This window comes from Mus caroli, unplaced genomic scaffold, assembly GCF_978045245.1.
Source record: "Mus caroli unplaced genomic scaffold, Mus_caroli_1 scaffold_5, whole genome shotgun sequence".
Taxonomy (NCBI): Eukaryota; Metazoa; Chordata; class Mammalia; order Rodentia; family Muridae; genus Mus; species Mus caroli.
In genome coordinates this window covers 167,933-184,785 of record NW_028227260.1, presented here as the reverse complement: position 1 = coordinate 184,785, position 16,853 = coordinate 167,933, and the positions used below count along the sequence as shown (strand labels likewise).

The 16,853-nt window shown below is 59.2% G+C and overlaps 1 protein-coding gene across 1 annotated transcript; it reads right to left on the bottom strand.

Annotated features, from left to right (window-relative positions):
* Nucleotides 1-1,064: 1,064 nt before the first annotated feature.
* On the bottom strand, nucleotides 1,065-11,228 carry LOC110288170 (steryl-sulfatase-like). Its single transcript, XM_085837856.1, has 10 exons — nucleotides 11,039-11,228; nucleotides 7,535-7,716; nucleotides 6,854-6,975; nucleotides 6,317-6,439; nucleotides 4,936-5,359; nucleotides 4,421-4,557; nucleotides 3,851-3,988; nucleotides 3,510-3,669; nucleotides 2,904-3,019; nucleotides 1,065-1,809 (listed from the first exon to the last, which is right to left on the bottom strand). The coding sequence occupies exons 2-10, from the start codon at nucleotides 7,711-7,713 to the stop codon at nucleotides 1,097-1,099; spliced, it is 2,112 nt and encodes a 703-aa protein (XP_085693982.1). The 5' UTR covers nucleotides 7,714-7,716; nucleotides 11,039-11,228; the 3' UTR covers nucleotides 1,065-1,096.
* Between the last annotated feature and the right edge of the window lie 5,625 nt (nucleotides 11,229-16,853).

Below are 16,853 nucleotides of genomic sequence, written 5' to 3'. Positions count from 1 at the left end.
ACAGTCACTCAGCGTCATCCCCCTGCCTCACACAGTCACTCAGCGTCATCCACCTGCCTCACACAGTCACTCACAGTCATCCCCCTGCCTCATACAGTCACTCACAGTCATCCCCCTGCCTCACACAGTCACTCACAGTCATCCCCCTGCCTCACACAGTCACTCAGCGTCATCCCCCTGCCTCACACAGTCACTCACAGTCATCCCCCTGCCTCACACAGTCACTCACAGTCATCCCCCTGCCTCACACAGTCACTCACAGTCATCCCCTGCCTCACACAGTCACTCACAGTCATCCCCCTGCCTCACACAGTCACTCAGCGTCATCCCCCTGCCTCACACAGTCACTCACAGTCATCCCCCTGCCTCACACAGTCACTCACAGTCATCCCCCTGCCTCACACAGTCACTCACAGTCATCCCCTGCCTCACACAGTCACTCAGCGTCATCCCCCTGCCTCACACAGTCACTCAGCGTCATCCCCCTGCCTCACACAGTCACTCAGCGTCATCCCCCTGCCTCACACAGTCACTCAGCGTCATCCCCCTGCCTCACGCAGTCACTCACAGTCATCCCCCTGCCTCACACAGTCACTCACAGTCATCCCCCTGCCTCACACAGTCACTCACAGTCATCCCCCTGCCTCACACAGTCACTCACAGTCATCCCCCTGCCTCACACAGTCACTCACAGTCATCCCCCTGCCTCACACAGTCACTCACAGTCATCCCCCTGCCTCACACAGACACTCAGCGTCATCCCCCTGCCTCACACAGTCACTCACAGTCATCCCCCTGCCTCACACAGTCACTCACAGTCATCCCCCTGCCTCACACAGTCACTCACAGTCATCCCCCTGCCTCACACAGTCACTCAGCGTCATCCCCCTGCCTCACACAGTCACTCAGCGCCATCCCCCTGCCTCCGGGAAGGAACCACACCCCGCTCGTGGGCCCGGGCTCGGCGCCTTTATTGTTAACACTGATCGGTGGGCGTGGCTGAGGTCGATGATGACGTCATCGCACCTTCATGGTCCGGTTGGGGGTGGGGGGGGGAGGGCGGGTCTCGGGGGAGGGGGCGGGGTCGGGGTCGGGGTCAGAGTTCAGCCTGGTGGGCGTGGCCCCCGCCGTGGGCGTGGCCTGCGTCTTCGCGGCCTCTGCCTGTCCTGTGGGCGTGGCCTGCGCCGTCGGTGACGTCGTCGCCTCCGTCCTGGGCGTGGCCTGCGTCGTGGTGGGCGTGGCCGGTGACATGAATGACGTCACCGACTCGGTCGTCGTGGGCGTGGCCTGCATTGACTTGGGCGTGGCCTCCGCCTTCGGTGACGTCATCAGGTCTGTCATGGGCGTGGCCTGGGCCATCAATGACGTCATCGCCTCTCTCCTGGGCGTGGCCTGCGTCGTGGTGGGCGTGGCCCGGGTCTCCGTGGGCGTGGCTCCCCCCGTGGTGGGCGTGGTCCCCGCCCCCGGCCCCGCCCCCGGCCCCGCCCCCGGCCCCGCCCCAGAGCTGCAGCCACGGCTTCCACACCAGGTGTCGCGGGGCGAGCTGGTCGGGCGCGGGGCGGAGCCGGGCGCGGTGGGCGCGGGCGGCGGCGTCGATGGCGGCCAGGACCTCGCGGTGCCGGGGCTCGGCCTCGGGGGTCAGGGGGCGGCGCTCGCCGGGGTCGCGCGCGAGGTCGAAGAGCAGGGGGGGGTCGTGGGCGGCGACGTGGGCGGGGCCGGCGCAGAAGCAGACGTGGGTGGGGAAGCAGCCGCCCGAGCCCGCGGGCGAGAACCTGGGCGTGAAGTAGAAGGCCTTCCACACCGCGCTGCCTGCGGGGCGGGGGGGGGGGAGGGCGGGGCGGGGACGTCAGAGGGCGGGGCCCGGGGACGCGGCCGCCGCGCGAGGACCGGAAAAAAAAACAAAACTCTGACCCGAGGTCCTCCCACAAGCAAACAGCAGCGAGAAATCAATGACAAGAAAAAATAAAAACCAAAAAATATCGGGGAAGAGAAGCCCACGCGTGCCTGCTCCTCCCTCCTCGTGCTGACCCCTGACCTCGGCGGGCGACCCCCGGACCCCGGACCCAACGCGGGGATCGCACAGAAAAAGAAAAAAAAAATCTGTGCAAGACGTGTCAAAGGGCGCAGGGTTCACTCATACGCAAAGAGCAGTGAGCGATCAATGACAATAGAGGAAAAATATTTAAAAAAAAACAAAAATGGCTGTGTCGTTGTGTCTCCTCTCCAGGCCCCCTGCCCATGTCGCCGACCTCTGACCTGGATGAGGAACCCAACCCCCTCCCTCCTGACCCCGACCCCGACCCCGACCCCCTCACCGAGGATCTGACAAAAACAAAAATTACGGCTGATGTATGGGATGTTTGGCCCAGGATTCACCCATACGCAAACAGCAGCAAGCAAAGAATGACAATGAGAAAATAAAAATATAGGGGAAAGATAAACCCAGACCCCGAACACAGACCCAACCCCGGGGTGGCGTAAGAAAAAAAAAATCTGTGCAACATGTGATGAATGGCCCAGGGTTCACCCATATGCAAAGAGCAGTGAGCAATCAATGACAAATAAAAAACTAAAAATACTAAAAAAAAAAAAAAAAAAGTTCCGTGCCGTTGTTTCCCATCCCCCCTGCCCAGGTTGCCGACCTCTGACCTCTGACCCGGATCAGAAAACCGATCCCCGCCCCCTGACCCTGACCCCAGCCCCTAACCCCACCCCACGGCTGTGTTAAAAAAAAATAAACCAGATACGTGAAGTTGGGCCCTGGGTTCACCCATATGTAAAAAGCAGCAGGAAATCAATGACAACAAAAATTAAAATAAAAACGTGACCTCCGACCCCGGGGGGCAGAACAGGAAGCGCCGCGCCCCGGCCCCGCCCGCCCGCCCCCGGGACCCCGCGCCCACCGTTGCGCCAGCGCACGGCCTGCAGGTGGGCGTTGCAGTAGTGGAACAGGAACTCGTGCTCCGAGCGCTGGGCGTCGCCGCGCAGCAGCGGCATCAGGTCCCGGCCGTCAATCACCCTGCGGGGGGCGGGGCGGGGCGGGGCTGGGTGGGCGGGGCTTCCCACTGACGTTACAGGCGGGCGGGGCCCGCAAGCTCCACCTCCGCCCCTGGCTCCATGTGGGCCCCGCCCACCTCAGGCCTCCGCGCTGATGACATCGTCGGGCTCCGCGGAGACCACGCCCACCCCCGGTGACCCTGACCCCTGACCCCGACCCCACGCCCTGACCCCTGACCCCAACTCCAGACCCCGACCCCGACCCCACGCCCTGACCCCTGACCCCTGACCCCAGACCCTGACCCCAGACCCTGACCCCGACCCCAACTCCAGACCCTGACCCCTGACCCCTGACCCCAGACCCTGACCCCTGGCCCAACTCCAGACCCCGACCTCTGACCCCGACCCCAACCCCACACCCTGACCCCAGACCCTGACCCCTGACCCTGACCCCAACTCCAGACCCTGACCAGTAACTCCTGACCCCTGACCCCGCCCCTGCCCCCCCTCACCTGTCTCCGGGCAGCTCCGCCCCCGCCAGCCGCGCCACGGTGGGGAAGACGTCCATGAGGCTCGTGGGCTCCTCGACGACGCGGCCGGGGCGGAGCTCGCGGGGCCAGCGCACGAGGCCGGGGACGCGGACGCCGCCCTCCCAGTTGTTGCCCTTCCCGCCTGCGGGGTCGCGGTAGGTCACCGGGGGTCACGGGGTCACCAGGGGGGTCACGGGGTGCGAGGCCACGTCCCGCCACGCCCACACCCCGGGCCACGCCCCCCCGCGCCGCCATCCTTGACCCCGACCCCACCCCCGTGACCCCCTCGTGACCCCGCGAGCCCCGGGCCCCGCCCCGCTCACCCCGGAAGACGCCGTTGCTGCCGCCCATGCGCTCCCCGCGCGGCCCCAGCTCCTCCACGTGGGCCCCGTGGTCGGAGGTGAAGTAGACGAGCGTCTCGCGGGCCAGGCCCAGCTCGTCCAGCGCCGCCAGCACGCGGCCTGCGGGGTCGGGGGTCAGCGGCGGGGTCACCGGGTGACGGGGTGGGGCGGGGGTGTGTGGGGCGTGAGGTCAGGGGTCGGGGTCACGGGGTCACGGTCGGGGGTCGCAGGGTCGGGCGTGAGGTCTGGGGTCAAGGTTGGGGGCGGGGTCAGAGTCAGGGTCATGGGATGTTGAGTGGGGTCCCAAGGTCAAGGGGTCAAGGTTGGGGGCGGGGGCGGAGTCGGACGCGGGGTTGGGGACCCCACCCGTGCGACCCCAGGTTGACCTCACGACCCCCGCGCTCGGCTCCGTGACCTCCGGCGACCCCGCGACCCCAGGTTGACCCCGTGACCCCGAGGGCCCCCCACACCGACCCCACGACCCCGAGCCGACCCCGCACGGCCCCGCCCCACGCCCCACCCCCCCGCCCCCCCACGGCGACCCCGCCTCACCCACGCCCCAGTCCATCTCCTCCACGCTGTCGCCGTAGGCCCCGTGCAGGCTCCGCCCCGCGAACCCGGGGTCGGCGAAGTGGGCGGTGTGGACGTGGAGGAAGGAGAGGAAGAGCAGGAAGGGGCGGGCCCGGTTCCTGTGGGCGGGGCCGGGGGTCACCAGATGACATCATCGCCACGGGTGGGGGGGGGAACAGGAAGTCTCACCCCACCCCCCCCCGACGGTGGGCGGGGAAGGGAAGGAAGTGGGTCAGGGGGCGGGGTCCAGGCCTCCACGAGGTCAGGGGTCAGCGTCAAAACCGGGCGTTGACGTCACCCGATGACGTCATCGTCCGCCGACGGGAAGTCCCGCCTCCCACTCCAGGCGCGGTGGGCGGGGACAGCGAAAAACCGGAAGTGGGACTGGGGACCCGCCCACCCCGACCCCGCCCCAACCCCGCCCACCCCGCCCCGCCCACCCCGACCCCGCCCACCCCAACCCCGACCCCGCCCACCCCGCCCCCGCCCCGCCCCACCTCCGCATGAAGCGCGCGGCCTCGTCCGCCAGGCGCCGCGTGAGGCCGCCGTAGTCCGTGGGCCGCTGCGCCACCGCGAGGTCGTCCATGAGGAAGCAGTTGGCCGGGCGGAAGCCGAGCAGGAAGCCCGCCGCGGCCCCGCCCACCGCCAACATGGCCGCCGCCGCGCCCGCCAGGGCCCAGCCGGGCACCCGCGCCAGCCCCGCCCACCGCGCCGCCGCCATGGCCGCCAGCGCCGCCCCCAGCGCCGCCAGGGGCGGGGCCACGAACCAGCGCAGGGCGGGGCCGAACACGGTGCCCGCCCCCGGCCGGCAGTCGCGCAGGTTGGTGGTCGGGACCCCCAGGAAGCGGTCGAAGCCGTGGCGCAGGGGGTGGTGGCAGAAGTCGGTGGCCGCGCGGCAGCTCAGGCCCAGGTGCCACTTCCCTGCGGGCGGGGCGGGGCGGGGCGGGTCGGGGCCGGGGGTCACTTCCTGTGTGCGTGACGTCACCGCCCGGCCGCTAGAGTCGCGGTGTGTGGGGGTTGATGTCACTTCCTGTCCCCCCAGGGTCACTTCCTGTTCCCACAAAGCCACTTCCTGTTCCCCCAATGTCACTTCCTGTTCCCCAAAGTCTCTTCCTGTTCCCCTAAAGCCACTTCCTGTCCCCCCGGGGTCACTTCCTGTTCCCCCAAAGCCACTTCCTGTTCCCCCAATGTCACTTCCTGTTCCCCCGGGGTCACTTCCTGTTCCCCCAAAGTCACTTCCTGTTCCCCCAAAGTCACTTCCTGTCCCCCCGGGGTCACTTCCTGTTCCCCTAAAGCCACTTCCTGTCCCCCCGGGGTCACTTCCTGTTCCCCTAAAGTCACTTCCTGTCCCCCCGGGGTCACTTCCTTTTCCCCTAAAGCCACTTCCTGTCCCCCCGGGGTCACTTCCTTTTCCCCTAAAGTCACTTCCTGTCCCCCCGGGGTCACTTCCTGTTCCCCTAAAGTCACTTCCTGTCCCCCCGGGGTCACTTCCTGTTCCCCTAAAGCTACTTCCTGTCCCCTAGGGTCACTTTATCAGGGCTGTGATGTCACTTCCTGTCCAATGATAGCCACTTCCTGTCACCCTAAAGTCACTTCCTGTCCACAGGTGGAAACTTCCTGTCACCGACAGTCACTCTTTCAGGGGGCTGTGACGTCACTTCCTGTCCCTCAGCGTCATTTCCTGTCCAACGATAGCCACTTCCCGTCACCTCCGGGCTCACTTCCTGCTCCCTAGAGTTACTTCCTGTGGGAGTGACGTCACTTCCTGTCCCTCGCAGTCACTTCCCACGGTGCTGGCTGACATCACTTCCTGTCCACCACCCCCAGCCCCACCCCCCACAACCTCCCCCCCCCCACTCCCTAGGTCCCGCCCTTCACCGATGAGCGCCGTGGCGTAGCCCCGCCCCTTCAGCAGCCGCGCCATGGTGACCTCGCTGGGCGGGAGGCCCCCCGATGACGCCGTGAACAGGTACACGCCCACGTGGCCGTGCGCCGCCATGCCTGCGGGGGGTCACGGGGGTCGCGGGGGTCAGGGCGGGGTCATGGGGTCGGGGTGGGGTCATGGGGGTCAGGCAGGGGTCACGGGGTCGGGGTGGGGTCACAGGGGTCAGGGCAGGGTCACGCGGGTCAGGGCAGTGTCATGGGGGTCAGGCAGGGGTCACCGGGGTCATGGGGTCAGGCAGGGGTCACGGGGTCAGGGCGGGGTCACGAGGTCGGGGTGGGGTGGGGCTGGGTCACCGGGGTCATGGGGTCAGGCAGGGGTCACAGGGGTCAGGGCGGGGTCACCGGGATCAGGACTGGGTCATGGGGGTCAGGCAGGGGTCACGGGGTCGGGGTGGGGTCACGAGGTCGGGGTGGGGTGGGGCTGGGTCACCGGGGTCGCGGGGTCAGGCGGGGGTCGCGGGGCGGGGTCACCTGAGCGCAGCGGGTAGCGCCCCGTGAGGAAGGCGGCGCGGCTGGGGGTGCAGAGCGGGGAGGCCGCCAGGTGCTGGGTCAGCTTCACCCCCTCGCGGGCCAGGCGGTCGAGGTGCGGCGTCCTGCGGGGGTCGCGGGGTCACTTCCTGCCCGCTGAGGCCCCACTTCCTGTCCGCGTGACGTCACTTCCTGTCCCTGTGAAGCCCCACTTCCTGTCCGCGTGACCTCACTTCCTGTCCCGCATGAGGCCCCACTTCCTGTCTGTGGTCTGACGTCACCCCCAGCTCGGCGATGACCTCACTTCCTGTCTGGCTGACCTCACTTCCTGTCCCCATGAGGGCTCACTTCCTGTCCGTGTGACTTCACTTGCTATCAGTGTGACGTCACTTCCTGTCCCCGTGAGGCCCCAACTTCCTGTCCGCGTGACCTCACTTCCTGTCCCTGTGCCAGGCCCCACTTCCTGTCCGTGGTCTGATGTCACCCCCTGCTCGGCGATGACCTCACTTCCTGTCCCCGCGAGGCCTCACTTCCGGTCTGCGTGCCACTTCCTGTCTGAGAGCTGACGTCCCTTCCCCCCCCCCGCCCCCCCCCCGCTCGGCGATGACGTCGCTTGATGACCTCACTCCCTGTCCGTGTGCGGGGTGACGTCACCCCCGCGGGCCCCGCCCCCTGACGTCACACCTGAGCGTGTCGTTGCCGTAGCAGCCGAGGTCGCCGATGCCGAGGTCGTCGGCCATGATGAGCAGGAAGTTGGGCGGCCGGGGGGCGGGGCGAGGGGCGGGGCCCGCGGCGGCGGCGGCGGTGACGTCAGCGAGCGCCGCGGCCAGGACGGCGAGCAGCAGGGGGCGGGGCCTGGGCATGGCCTGGGGGCGGGGCGGGGTCGGCGCTGTCGGTCATCGCCGGGCCACGCCCACGGCGGCCTCTGACGTCACAGGGCCTCACCCGGGGGTCACGCAGTGTGGACTCACCGGCATCCCCCTGCCTCAGCGTCACCTGCCCATCACAGCCATCCCCCTGCCTCAGCCTCACCTGCCCATCACAGCCATCCCCCTGCCTCAGCCTCACCTGCCCATCACAGCCATCCCCCTGCCTCACACTCACAGCCATCCCCCTGCCTCACACTCACAGTCATCCCCCTGCCTCAGCTTCACCTGCCCATCACAGCCATCCCCCTGCCTCACACTCACAGTCATCCCCCTGCCTCAGCCTCACCTGCCCATCACAGTCATCCCCCTGCCTCAGCCTCACCTGCCCATCACAGTCATCCCCCTGCCTCAGCGTCACCTGCCCATCACAGCCATCCCCCTGCCTCAGCGTCACCTGCCCATCACAGCCATCCCCCTGCCTCAGCCTCACCTGCCCATCACAGCCATCCCCCTGCCTCACACTCACAGCCATCCCCCTGCCTCACACTCACAGCCATCCCCCTGCCTCACACTCACAGTCATCCCCCTGCCTCACACTCACAGTCATCCCCCTGCCTCACACTCACAGCCATCCCCCTGCCTCACACTCACAGCCATCCCCCTGCCTCAGCCTCACCTGCCCATCACAGCCATCCCCCTGCCTCAGCCTCACCTGCCCATCACAGCCATCCCCCTGCCTCAGCGTCACCTGCCCATCACAGCCATCCCCCTGCCTCACACTCACAGCCATCCCCCTGCCTCAGCCTCACCTGCCCATCACAGCCATCCCCCTGCCTCAGCCTCACCTGCCCATCACAGCCATCCCCCTGCCTCACACTCACAGCCATCCCCCTGCCTCACACTCACAGCCATCCCCCTGCCTCAGCCTCACCTGCCCATCACAGTCATCCCCCTGCCTCAGCGTCACCTGCCCATCACAGCCATCCCCCTGCCTCACACTCACAGTCATCCCCCTGCCTCACACTCACCTGCCCATCACAGCCATCCCCCTGCCTCAGCGTCACCTGCCCATCACAGCCATCCCCCTGCCTCAGCGTCACCTGCCCATCACAGCCATCCCCCTGCCTCACACTCACAGTCATCCCCCTGCCTCAGCCTCACCTGCCCATCACAGCCATCCCCCTGCCTCAGCCTCACCTGCCCATCACAGTCATCCCCCTGCCTCAGCCTCACCTGCCCATCACAGTCATCCCCCTGCCTCAGCGTCACCTGCCCATCACAGCCATCCCCCTGCCTCACACTCACAGCCATCCCCCTGCCTCACACTCACAGTCATCCCCCTGCCTCACACTCACAGCCATCCCCCTGCCTCACACTCACAGTCATCCCCCTGCCTCACACTCACAGCCATCCCCCTGCCTCAGCCTCACCTGCCCATCACAGCCATCCCCCTGCCTCAGCTTCACCTGCCCATCACAGCCATCCCCCTGCCTCAGCCTCACCTGCCCATCACAGCCATCCCCCTGCCTCACACTCACAGCCATCCCCCTGCCTCAGCTTCACCTGCCCATCACAGCCATCCCCCTGCCTCAGCCTCACCTGCCCATCACAGCCATCCCCCTGCCTCAGCCTCACCTGCCCATCACAGCCATCCCCCTGCCTCAGCCTCACCTGCCCATCACAGCCATCCCCCTGCCTCAGCGTCACCTGCCCATCACAGCCATCCCCCTGCCTCACACTCACAGCCATCCCCCTGCCTCAGCCTCACCTGCCCATCACAGCCATCCCCCTGCCTCAGCCTCACCTGCCCATCACAGCCATCCCCCTGCCTCAGCTTCACCTGCCCATCACAGCCATCCCCCTGCCTCAGCCTCACCTGCCCATCACAGCCATCCCCCTGCCTCAGCGTCACCTGCCCATCACAGCCATCCCCCTGCCTCAGCCTCACCTGCCCATCACAGCCATCCCCCTGCCTCAGCCTCACCTGCCCATCACAGCCATCCCCCTGCCTCACACTCACAGCCATCCCCCTGCCTCAGCCTCACCTGCCCATCACAGCCATCCCCCTGCCTCAGCCTCACCTGCCCATCACAGCCATCCCCCTGCCTCAGCCTCACCTGCCCATCACAGCCATCCCCCTGCCTCAGCCTCACCTGCCCATCACAGCCATCCCCCTGCCTCACACTCACAGCCATCCCCCTGCCTCAGCCTCACCTGCCCATCACAGCCATCCCCCTGCCTCAGCCTCACCTGCCCATCACAGCCATCCCCCTGCCTCACACTCACAGCCATCCCCCTGCCTCACACTCACAGCCATCCCCCTGCCTCAGCCTCACCTGCCCATCACAGTCATCCCCCTGCCTCAGCCTCACCTGCCCATCACAGTCATCCCCCTGCCTCAGCCTCACCTGCCCATCACAGTCATCCCCCTGCCTCACACTCACAGCCATCCCCCTGCCTCAGCCTCACCTGCCCATCACAGCCATCCCCCTGCCTCAGCCTCACCTGCCCATCACAGCCATCCCCCTGCCTCACACTCACAGCCATCCCCCTGCCTCACACTCACAGCCATCCCCCTGCCTCAGCCTCACCTGCCCATCACAGTCATCCCCCTGCCTCAGCCTCACCCGCCCATCACAGTCATCCCCCTGCCTCAGCGTCACCTGCCCATCACAGCCATCCCCCTGCCTCACACTCGCGGTCATCCCCCGGCCTCACACTCACAGCCATCCCCCTGCCTCACACTCACAGTCATCCCCCTGCCTCACACTCACAGCCATCCCCCTGCCCCACACTCGTGGGTCTCACACTCGCGGTCATCCCCCGGCCGTCGCTCCCTCCCTCCCTTCCCGCCTCACTCCCCGTCACTCCCCTGCCTCACGCTGTGGACTCACAGGCATCCTCCTGCCTCCGCCTGCGACTCAGCTCACTCCGGGCCATCCCCCTGCCGCACTCCCTTCACTGCCCGGCTCTCCCCTGCCGTCGCTCCCTCCCTCGCGCCGGCGGCCCATCGCGGCCATCCCCCTGCCGTCGCTCCCTCCCTCGCTCTGGCGGCTCATCGCGGCCATCCCCCTGCCGTCGCTCCCTCCCTCGCTCTGGCGGCCCATCGCGGCCATCCCCCTGCCGTCGCTCCCTCCCTCGCGGTGGCGGCCCATCGCGGTCATCCCCCTGCCGTCGCTCCCTCCCTCGCGCTGGCCGCCGGCCCATCGCGGCCATCCCCCTGCCGTCGCTCCCTCCCTCGCGCTGGCCGCCGGCCCATCGCGGCCATCCCCCTGCCTCCGGCTTCCCTCCCGTGATGCCCCGCGGCTCCCTCTCTCACCGCGGCTGCGCGGCGGCGGCGGCGGCGGGGTCGGGGTCGCGGCGGGAGGTCAGGGGTCCCGGCGGGGTCGGCGTGGGGTCAGCGCGGGGTCCCGGCGGGGTCAGCGCGGGGTCAGCGCGGGGTCGGCGCGGTCCTCACTGCGGTCCGAGGGTTCTGGGCGCCGCCGGCCTGGCCCGCGGCTGTTTATACGCGCGGGTCACGGGGTCGCGGGGTCACGGGTCGCGGGGTCACGGGTCACGCGCGCGGGGGCGGGGCCCGGCCTTGTTTACATCGCGCGTGTCAATCATCGCGCGGGGGCGGGGTCAGGCCGGGGAATCCGCGCCCGGGGCTGCGGGTGACGTCAGGGGGCGGGGTCAGGCCGGGGAATCCGCGCCCGGGGCTCGCGGTGACGTCAGGGGGCGGGGTCAGGCCGGGGAATCCGCGACCGGGACTCGCGGTGACGTCAGGGGGCGGGGTCAGGCCGCGGAATCCGCGCCCGGGGCTGCGGGTGACGTCAGGGGGCGGGGTCAGGCCGCGGAATCTGCGCCCGGGGCTCTCGGTGACGTCAGGGGGCGGGGTCAGGCCGGGGAATCCGCGCCCGGGGATGCGGTGACGTCAGGGGGCGGGGTCAGGCCGCGGAATCCGCGCCCGGGGCTGCGGGTGACGTCAGGGGGCGGGGTCAGGCCGCGGAATCCGCGCCCCGGGGCTCGCGGTGACGTCAGGGGGCGGGGTCAGGCCGGGGACTCCGCGCCCGGGGCTGCGGGTGACGTCAGGGGGCGGGGTCAGGCCGGGGAATCCGCGCCCGGGGCTCGCGGTGACGTCAGGGGGCGGGGTCAGGCCGTGGAATCCGAGCCCAGGGGCTCGCGGTGACGTCAGGGGGCGGGGTCAGGCCGGGGAATCCCCGCCCGGGGCTCGCGGTGACGTCAGGGGGCGGGGGGAAGTCTCGCGGCGGAAACCGAGGCCCCGCGCGGCCGTGATTGACAGCGTCCGGGGCGGAGGCGGGGCTCGCGGTGACGTCAGCGGGCGGGGCCGACGGTCGCCGAGCAACGCGGCCGCGAGGGAGACACTGGGGGTGGGGGGGCCGTGATTGACAGCGGCGGGGCGGGGTCAGGGGGTCGCGGTGACGTCAGCGGGCCGGGCCGGGCGGTGACGGACGGACTCGCGGCCTCCGAGTGACGTCAGGGGCGGGGCCGCAGGTCGCCGGGCAACGCGGCGGTGATGGACGGACATGGGGCTGCTTTGGGGCTCGGGGTGACGTCAGGGGGCGGGGCGGGCGCGCTGACTGACAGCCGCGTCACCCCCGGGGTCCCGCGAGGTTCACGGGCGACCGACGCGGGGCGCGGGGGGCGTGGCCACGGCGGGGTGGGCGTGGCCGCGCCCGGTGAGTGACAGCTGCGGGCCCGGGGTCAGCGCGGGGTCACGGCGGCGGAAGTGACGCCGCTCCGCAGGACCGCGGAGCCTGGGGCGGCGGCATCTACTTCCGGTCTGGCTCCCTCACAGCTGAGTCCCGCCTCCCTGCCGGCCCGGGGTGAGTGAGTGACGGGCTGGGGGGCGGCGCCAGGAGGGTCGTCCCCGCCCCCTCATTAGCATAACGGCCGCGTGGCGGCTTCCCTGGGCCGCAGGTCACCCAAGCTCCGCCCACGGCCGCCTGTCAATCACCAGGGCTCCGCAGGGGTGGGCGTGGCGCACAGGGACGGCGCATTAGCATGCCGCGACGTCACCCGGGCGCCTCATTAGCATAGCCCCGCCCCCAGCGCTCGAATACGCGGAGCCTCATTAGCATGTGGGCGTGGCCCGGGGCGTGGCCCGCACTTCGGGGGGAAGCCCGGTCAGTGCGGGAGTGGCAGGTGGGGCCTCAGGGGTGGGACAGGAAGTGGCGGGCGGGCTCCGCCCCCCCGAGGCCCCGCCCTCCCCAGGCCCCGCCCCCGCCAGCGGACACGGACGCCATTTGTAATTAATCTTTAATTAAACTCGGATTTTTCCCTCTCTTCCTTAAATGACAGCTCCCCGGCCCCGCCCACCACCCCGGCCACGCCCACCCCGGACCCCGCCCCCCGCCGCTGACGTCACCCGGGACGGGTGCGGCTTTTTTCTGTGTTTATTTTTTTTTTTATTGTTTTATTGGTGCGTGACGTCAGCCCGTGGTGACGTCAGCCCGGGGGCGGGACCCGAGCGGGGGGCGTGGTCTGTTTATTCATTTATTTATTAATTTTTTTTTTAAATTTCTGATTTTTTTTTCCCGCCCTTTTTCCCCATCGTTCCCGGAAGCCGCACGAAAGCCGAGGAAAAAAAATAAATGAATTAAAATGGCAAAGAAAGGAAAATAAATTAATTAAAATCGAAAAAAAGGAAATATAAATTAATTAAAATTGAAAAAAAGAGGAAAATATAAATTAATTAAAATTGCGAAAAAAGAAAATATAAATTAATTAAAATGGGAAAAAAGGGAAAAATATAATTTAATTAAAATTGCCAAAAAAAGGAAAATATAAATTAATTAAAATTGAAAAAAAGGAAATATAAATTAATTAAAATGGCAAAAAAAAGGAAATATAAATTAATTAAAATGCCAAAAAAAAGGAAATATAAATTAATAAAAATTGCAAAAAAAGGAAAATATAAATTAATTAAAATTGACAAAAAGGAAAATATAAATTAATAAAAATGGCAAAAAAAGGAAAATATAAATTAATTAAAATTGAAAAAAAGGAAAATATAAATTAATTAAAGTGGCAAAGAAAGGAAAATATAAATTAATTAAAATCGAAAAAAAGGAAATATAAATTAATTAAAATTGAAAAAAAAGGAAAATATAAATTAATTAAAATGCCAAAAAAAAGGAAATATAAATTAATAAAAATTGCAAAAAAAGGAAAAAGGAAAATATAATTTAATTAAAATGGCAAAAAAAGGAAATATAAATTAATTAAAATGGCAAAAAAAGGGAAATATAAATTAATTAAAATTGAAAAAAGGAAAATATAAATTAATTAAAATGGCAAAAAAAGGAAAATATAAATTAATTAAAATGGCAAAAAAAGGAAATATAAATTAATTAAAATTGAAAAAAAGGAAAATATAAATTAATTAAAATTGAAAAAAAGGAAAATATAAATTAATTACAATGCCAAAAAAAGGGAAATATAAATTAATTAAAATTGAAAAAAGGAAAATATGAATTAATTAAAATGGCAAAAAAAGGAAAATATAAATTAATTAAAATGGCAAAAAAAGGAAATATATATTAATTAAAATTCAAAAAAAGGAAATATAAATTAATTAAAATTGAAAAAAAAGGAAATATAAATTAATTAAAATTGAAAAAAAGGAAATATAAATTAATTAAAATTGCCAAAAAAAGGAAATATAAATTAATTAAAATTGCCAAAAAAAGGAAATATAAATTAATTAAAATTGAAAAAAAGGAAAATATAAATTAATTAAAATTGAAAAAAAAGGAAATATAAATTAATTAAAATTGGAAAAAAAAGGAAATATAAATTAATTAAAATTGAAAAAAAAGGAAATATAAATTAATTAAAATTGAAAAAAAAGGAAATATAAATTAATTAAAATTGGAAAAAAAAGGAAAGATAAATTAATTAAAATTGAAAAAAAGGAAAATATAAATTAATTAAAATTGAAAAAAAGGAAATATAAATTAATTAAAATTGAAAAAAAGGAAATATAAATTAATTAAAATTGAAAAAAAAGGAAATATAAATTAATTAAAATTGAAAAAAAGGAAATATAAATTAATTAAAATTGGAAAAAAAAGGAAATATAAATTAATTAAAATTGAAAAAAAGGAAAATATAAATTAATTAAAATTGAAAAAAAAGGAAATATAAATTAATTAAAATTGGAAAAAAAAGAAAATATAAATTAATTAAAATTGAAAAAAAAGGAAATATAAATTAATTAAAATTGAAAAAAAAGGAAATATAAATTAATTAAAATTGGAAAAAAAAGGAAAGATAAATTAATTAAAATTGAAAAAAAGGAAAATATAAATTAATTAAAATTGAAAAAAAAGGAAATATAAATTAATTAAAATTGAAAAAAAGGAAATATAAATTAATTAAAATTGAAAAAAAAGGAAATATAAATTAATTAAAATTGAAAAAAAGGAAATATAAATTAATTAAAATTGCCAAAAAAAGGAAATATAAATTAATTAAAATTGCAAAAAAGAGCAAAATATAAATTAATTAAAATGGAAAAAAAATGAAATATAAATTAATTAAAATTGAAAAAAAGGAAATATAAATTAATTAAAATTGAAAAAAAAGGAAATATAAATTAATTAAAATTGAAAAAAAGGAAATATAAATTAATTAAAATTGCCAAAAAAAGGAAATATAAATTAATTAAAATTGAAAAAAAGGAAAATATAAATTAATTAAAATTGAAAAAAAAGGAAATATAAATTAATTAAAATTGGAAAAAAAAGAAAATATAAATTAATTAAAATTGAAAAAAAAGGAAATATAAATTAATTAAAATTGAAAAAAAAGGAAATATAAATTAATTAAAATGCTAAAAAAAGAAATATAAATTAATTAAAATTGCAAAAAAAGGAAATATAAATTAATTAAACTTGCAAAAAAAGGAAAATATAAATTAATTAAAATTGAAAAAAAAGGAAAATATAAATTAATTAAAATTGAAAAAAAGGAAAATACGAATTAATTAAAATGCCAAAAAAAGGTAATATAAATTAATTAAAATGGCAAAAAAAGGAAATATAAATTAATTAAAATTGCAAAAAAGAGCAAAATATAAATTAATTAAAATGGAAAAAAAATAAAATATAAATTAATTAAAATTGCAAAACGAAAGAAGAAAAAAGTAAAATTAACAAAAAATAGAAAAATGTACATAAATTTTAAATAAGATGCACAGAGACGTTGGCCTCGCGTGGACGTCTCCGAGGGAAAACCGGAAACCCGGGTTTTGCGTCCACGGGTGAAGGTTTTTTTTTTTCCGAGGACGCCGGGAACTCAAATCCCTGGAATTCCACGATTTCCCTTTTCCCACCAGAAAAAAAAAATATTTTTTCACCACGAAAAAGAAATTAAAGAATTTAAAAATCAAAATTTCAAATTTGGGCGATTTAAAAAAAAAAAAAAAAAAAAGAAAGAAATACCCGGACGCGCCCGTGCGCCGCGGCGGCGCTAAAAATGATTTAAAAATGAAAAAATAAAAATTAAAAAAAAATAAGAATAAATCAATTTTAAAAAATGAAAAAAAAAATAAATAAATAAAAATAAATTAATTAATTAAAAAATAAATAAAATAAAATAAAAACCAGGAAGGTAAAACCGTGCGCGAATCCGCGTCCCCGGCTCTGCCCGGCGTCGCCGCGGTCCCGGGCGGCGAGGGAGGAAACGGCGAGATCCGAATCCTGATAAAAAATAAGACTCCGCCCCTTCCCCCGCCCCCACCCCACCCCCGCCTCGGCCGTGAGTCTCGCGGACGATGAAATGCAAAATGGCCGCCGCCCGCGTCCCCGGGGGCCGTGGGCGGCGACTCCGGTCGCGTCCGGATGCATCCGGTCCGTTCCGGTTCCGTCCGCTCACGCGGCTCCCGTCGTCGGCCTCATCCGGCTCCACCCGGCCACACCCGGTTCCCGTCGGCCCCTTCCTGTCCCGGGCGGTAAAATCCGGTTCTGCCCAGGTGGACGCGGCCCGATCCGGTTCTGCCCGGTCCGTCCCGGTCCCCACCCGGCTGCGTCCTGGGTCCACGCCAAACCCCGCTCCGTCCGGTCGGATCCAGCTGAGCCCGGGCGGATCTGGTGACGTCAGGTCCGGGCTCAGCCCAGTCGGATCCGGAT

Bases quoted from the DNA above. Each gene is read 5' to 3' on its own strand.
- LOC110288170 (XM_085837856.1), bottom strand. From the start codon at position 7,713: ATGCCCAGGCCCCGCCCCCTGCTGCTCGCCGTCCTGGCCGCGGCGCTC. The intron at 5,360-6,316 runs GTGAAGGGCGGG...CCCCGCCCGCAG, and splicing joins CTACGCCACGGCGCTCATCG to GGAAGTGGCACCTGGGCCTG. The intron at 4,558-4,935 runs GTGGGGCGGGGC...CCCCGCCCACAG, and splicing joins GCCGCGCGCTTCATGCGGAG to GAACCGGGCCCGCCCCTTCC.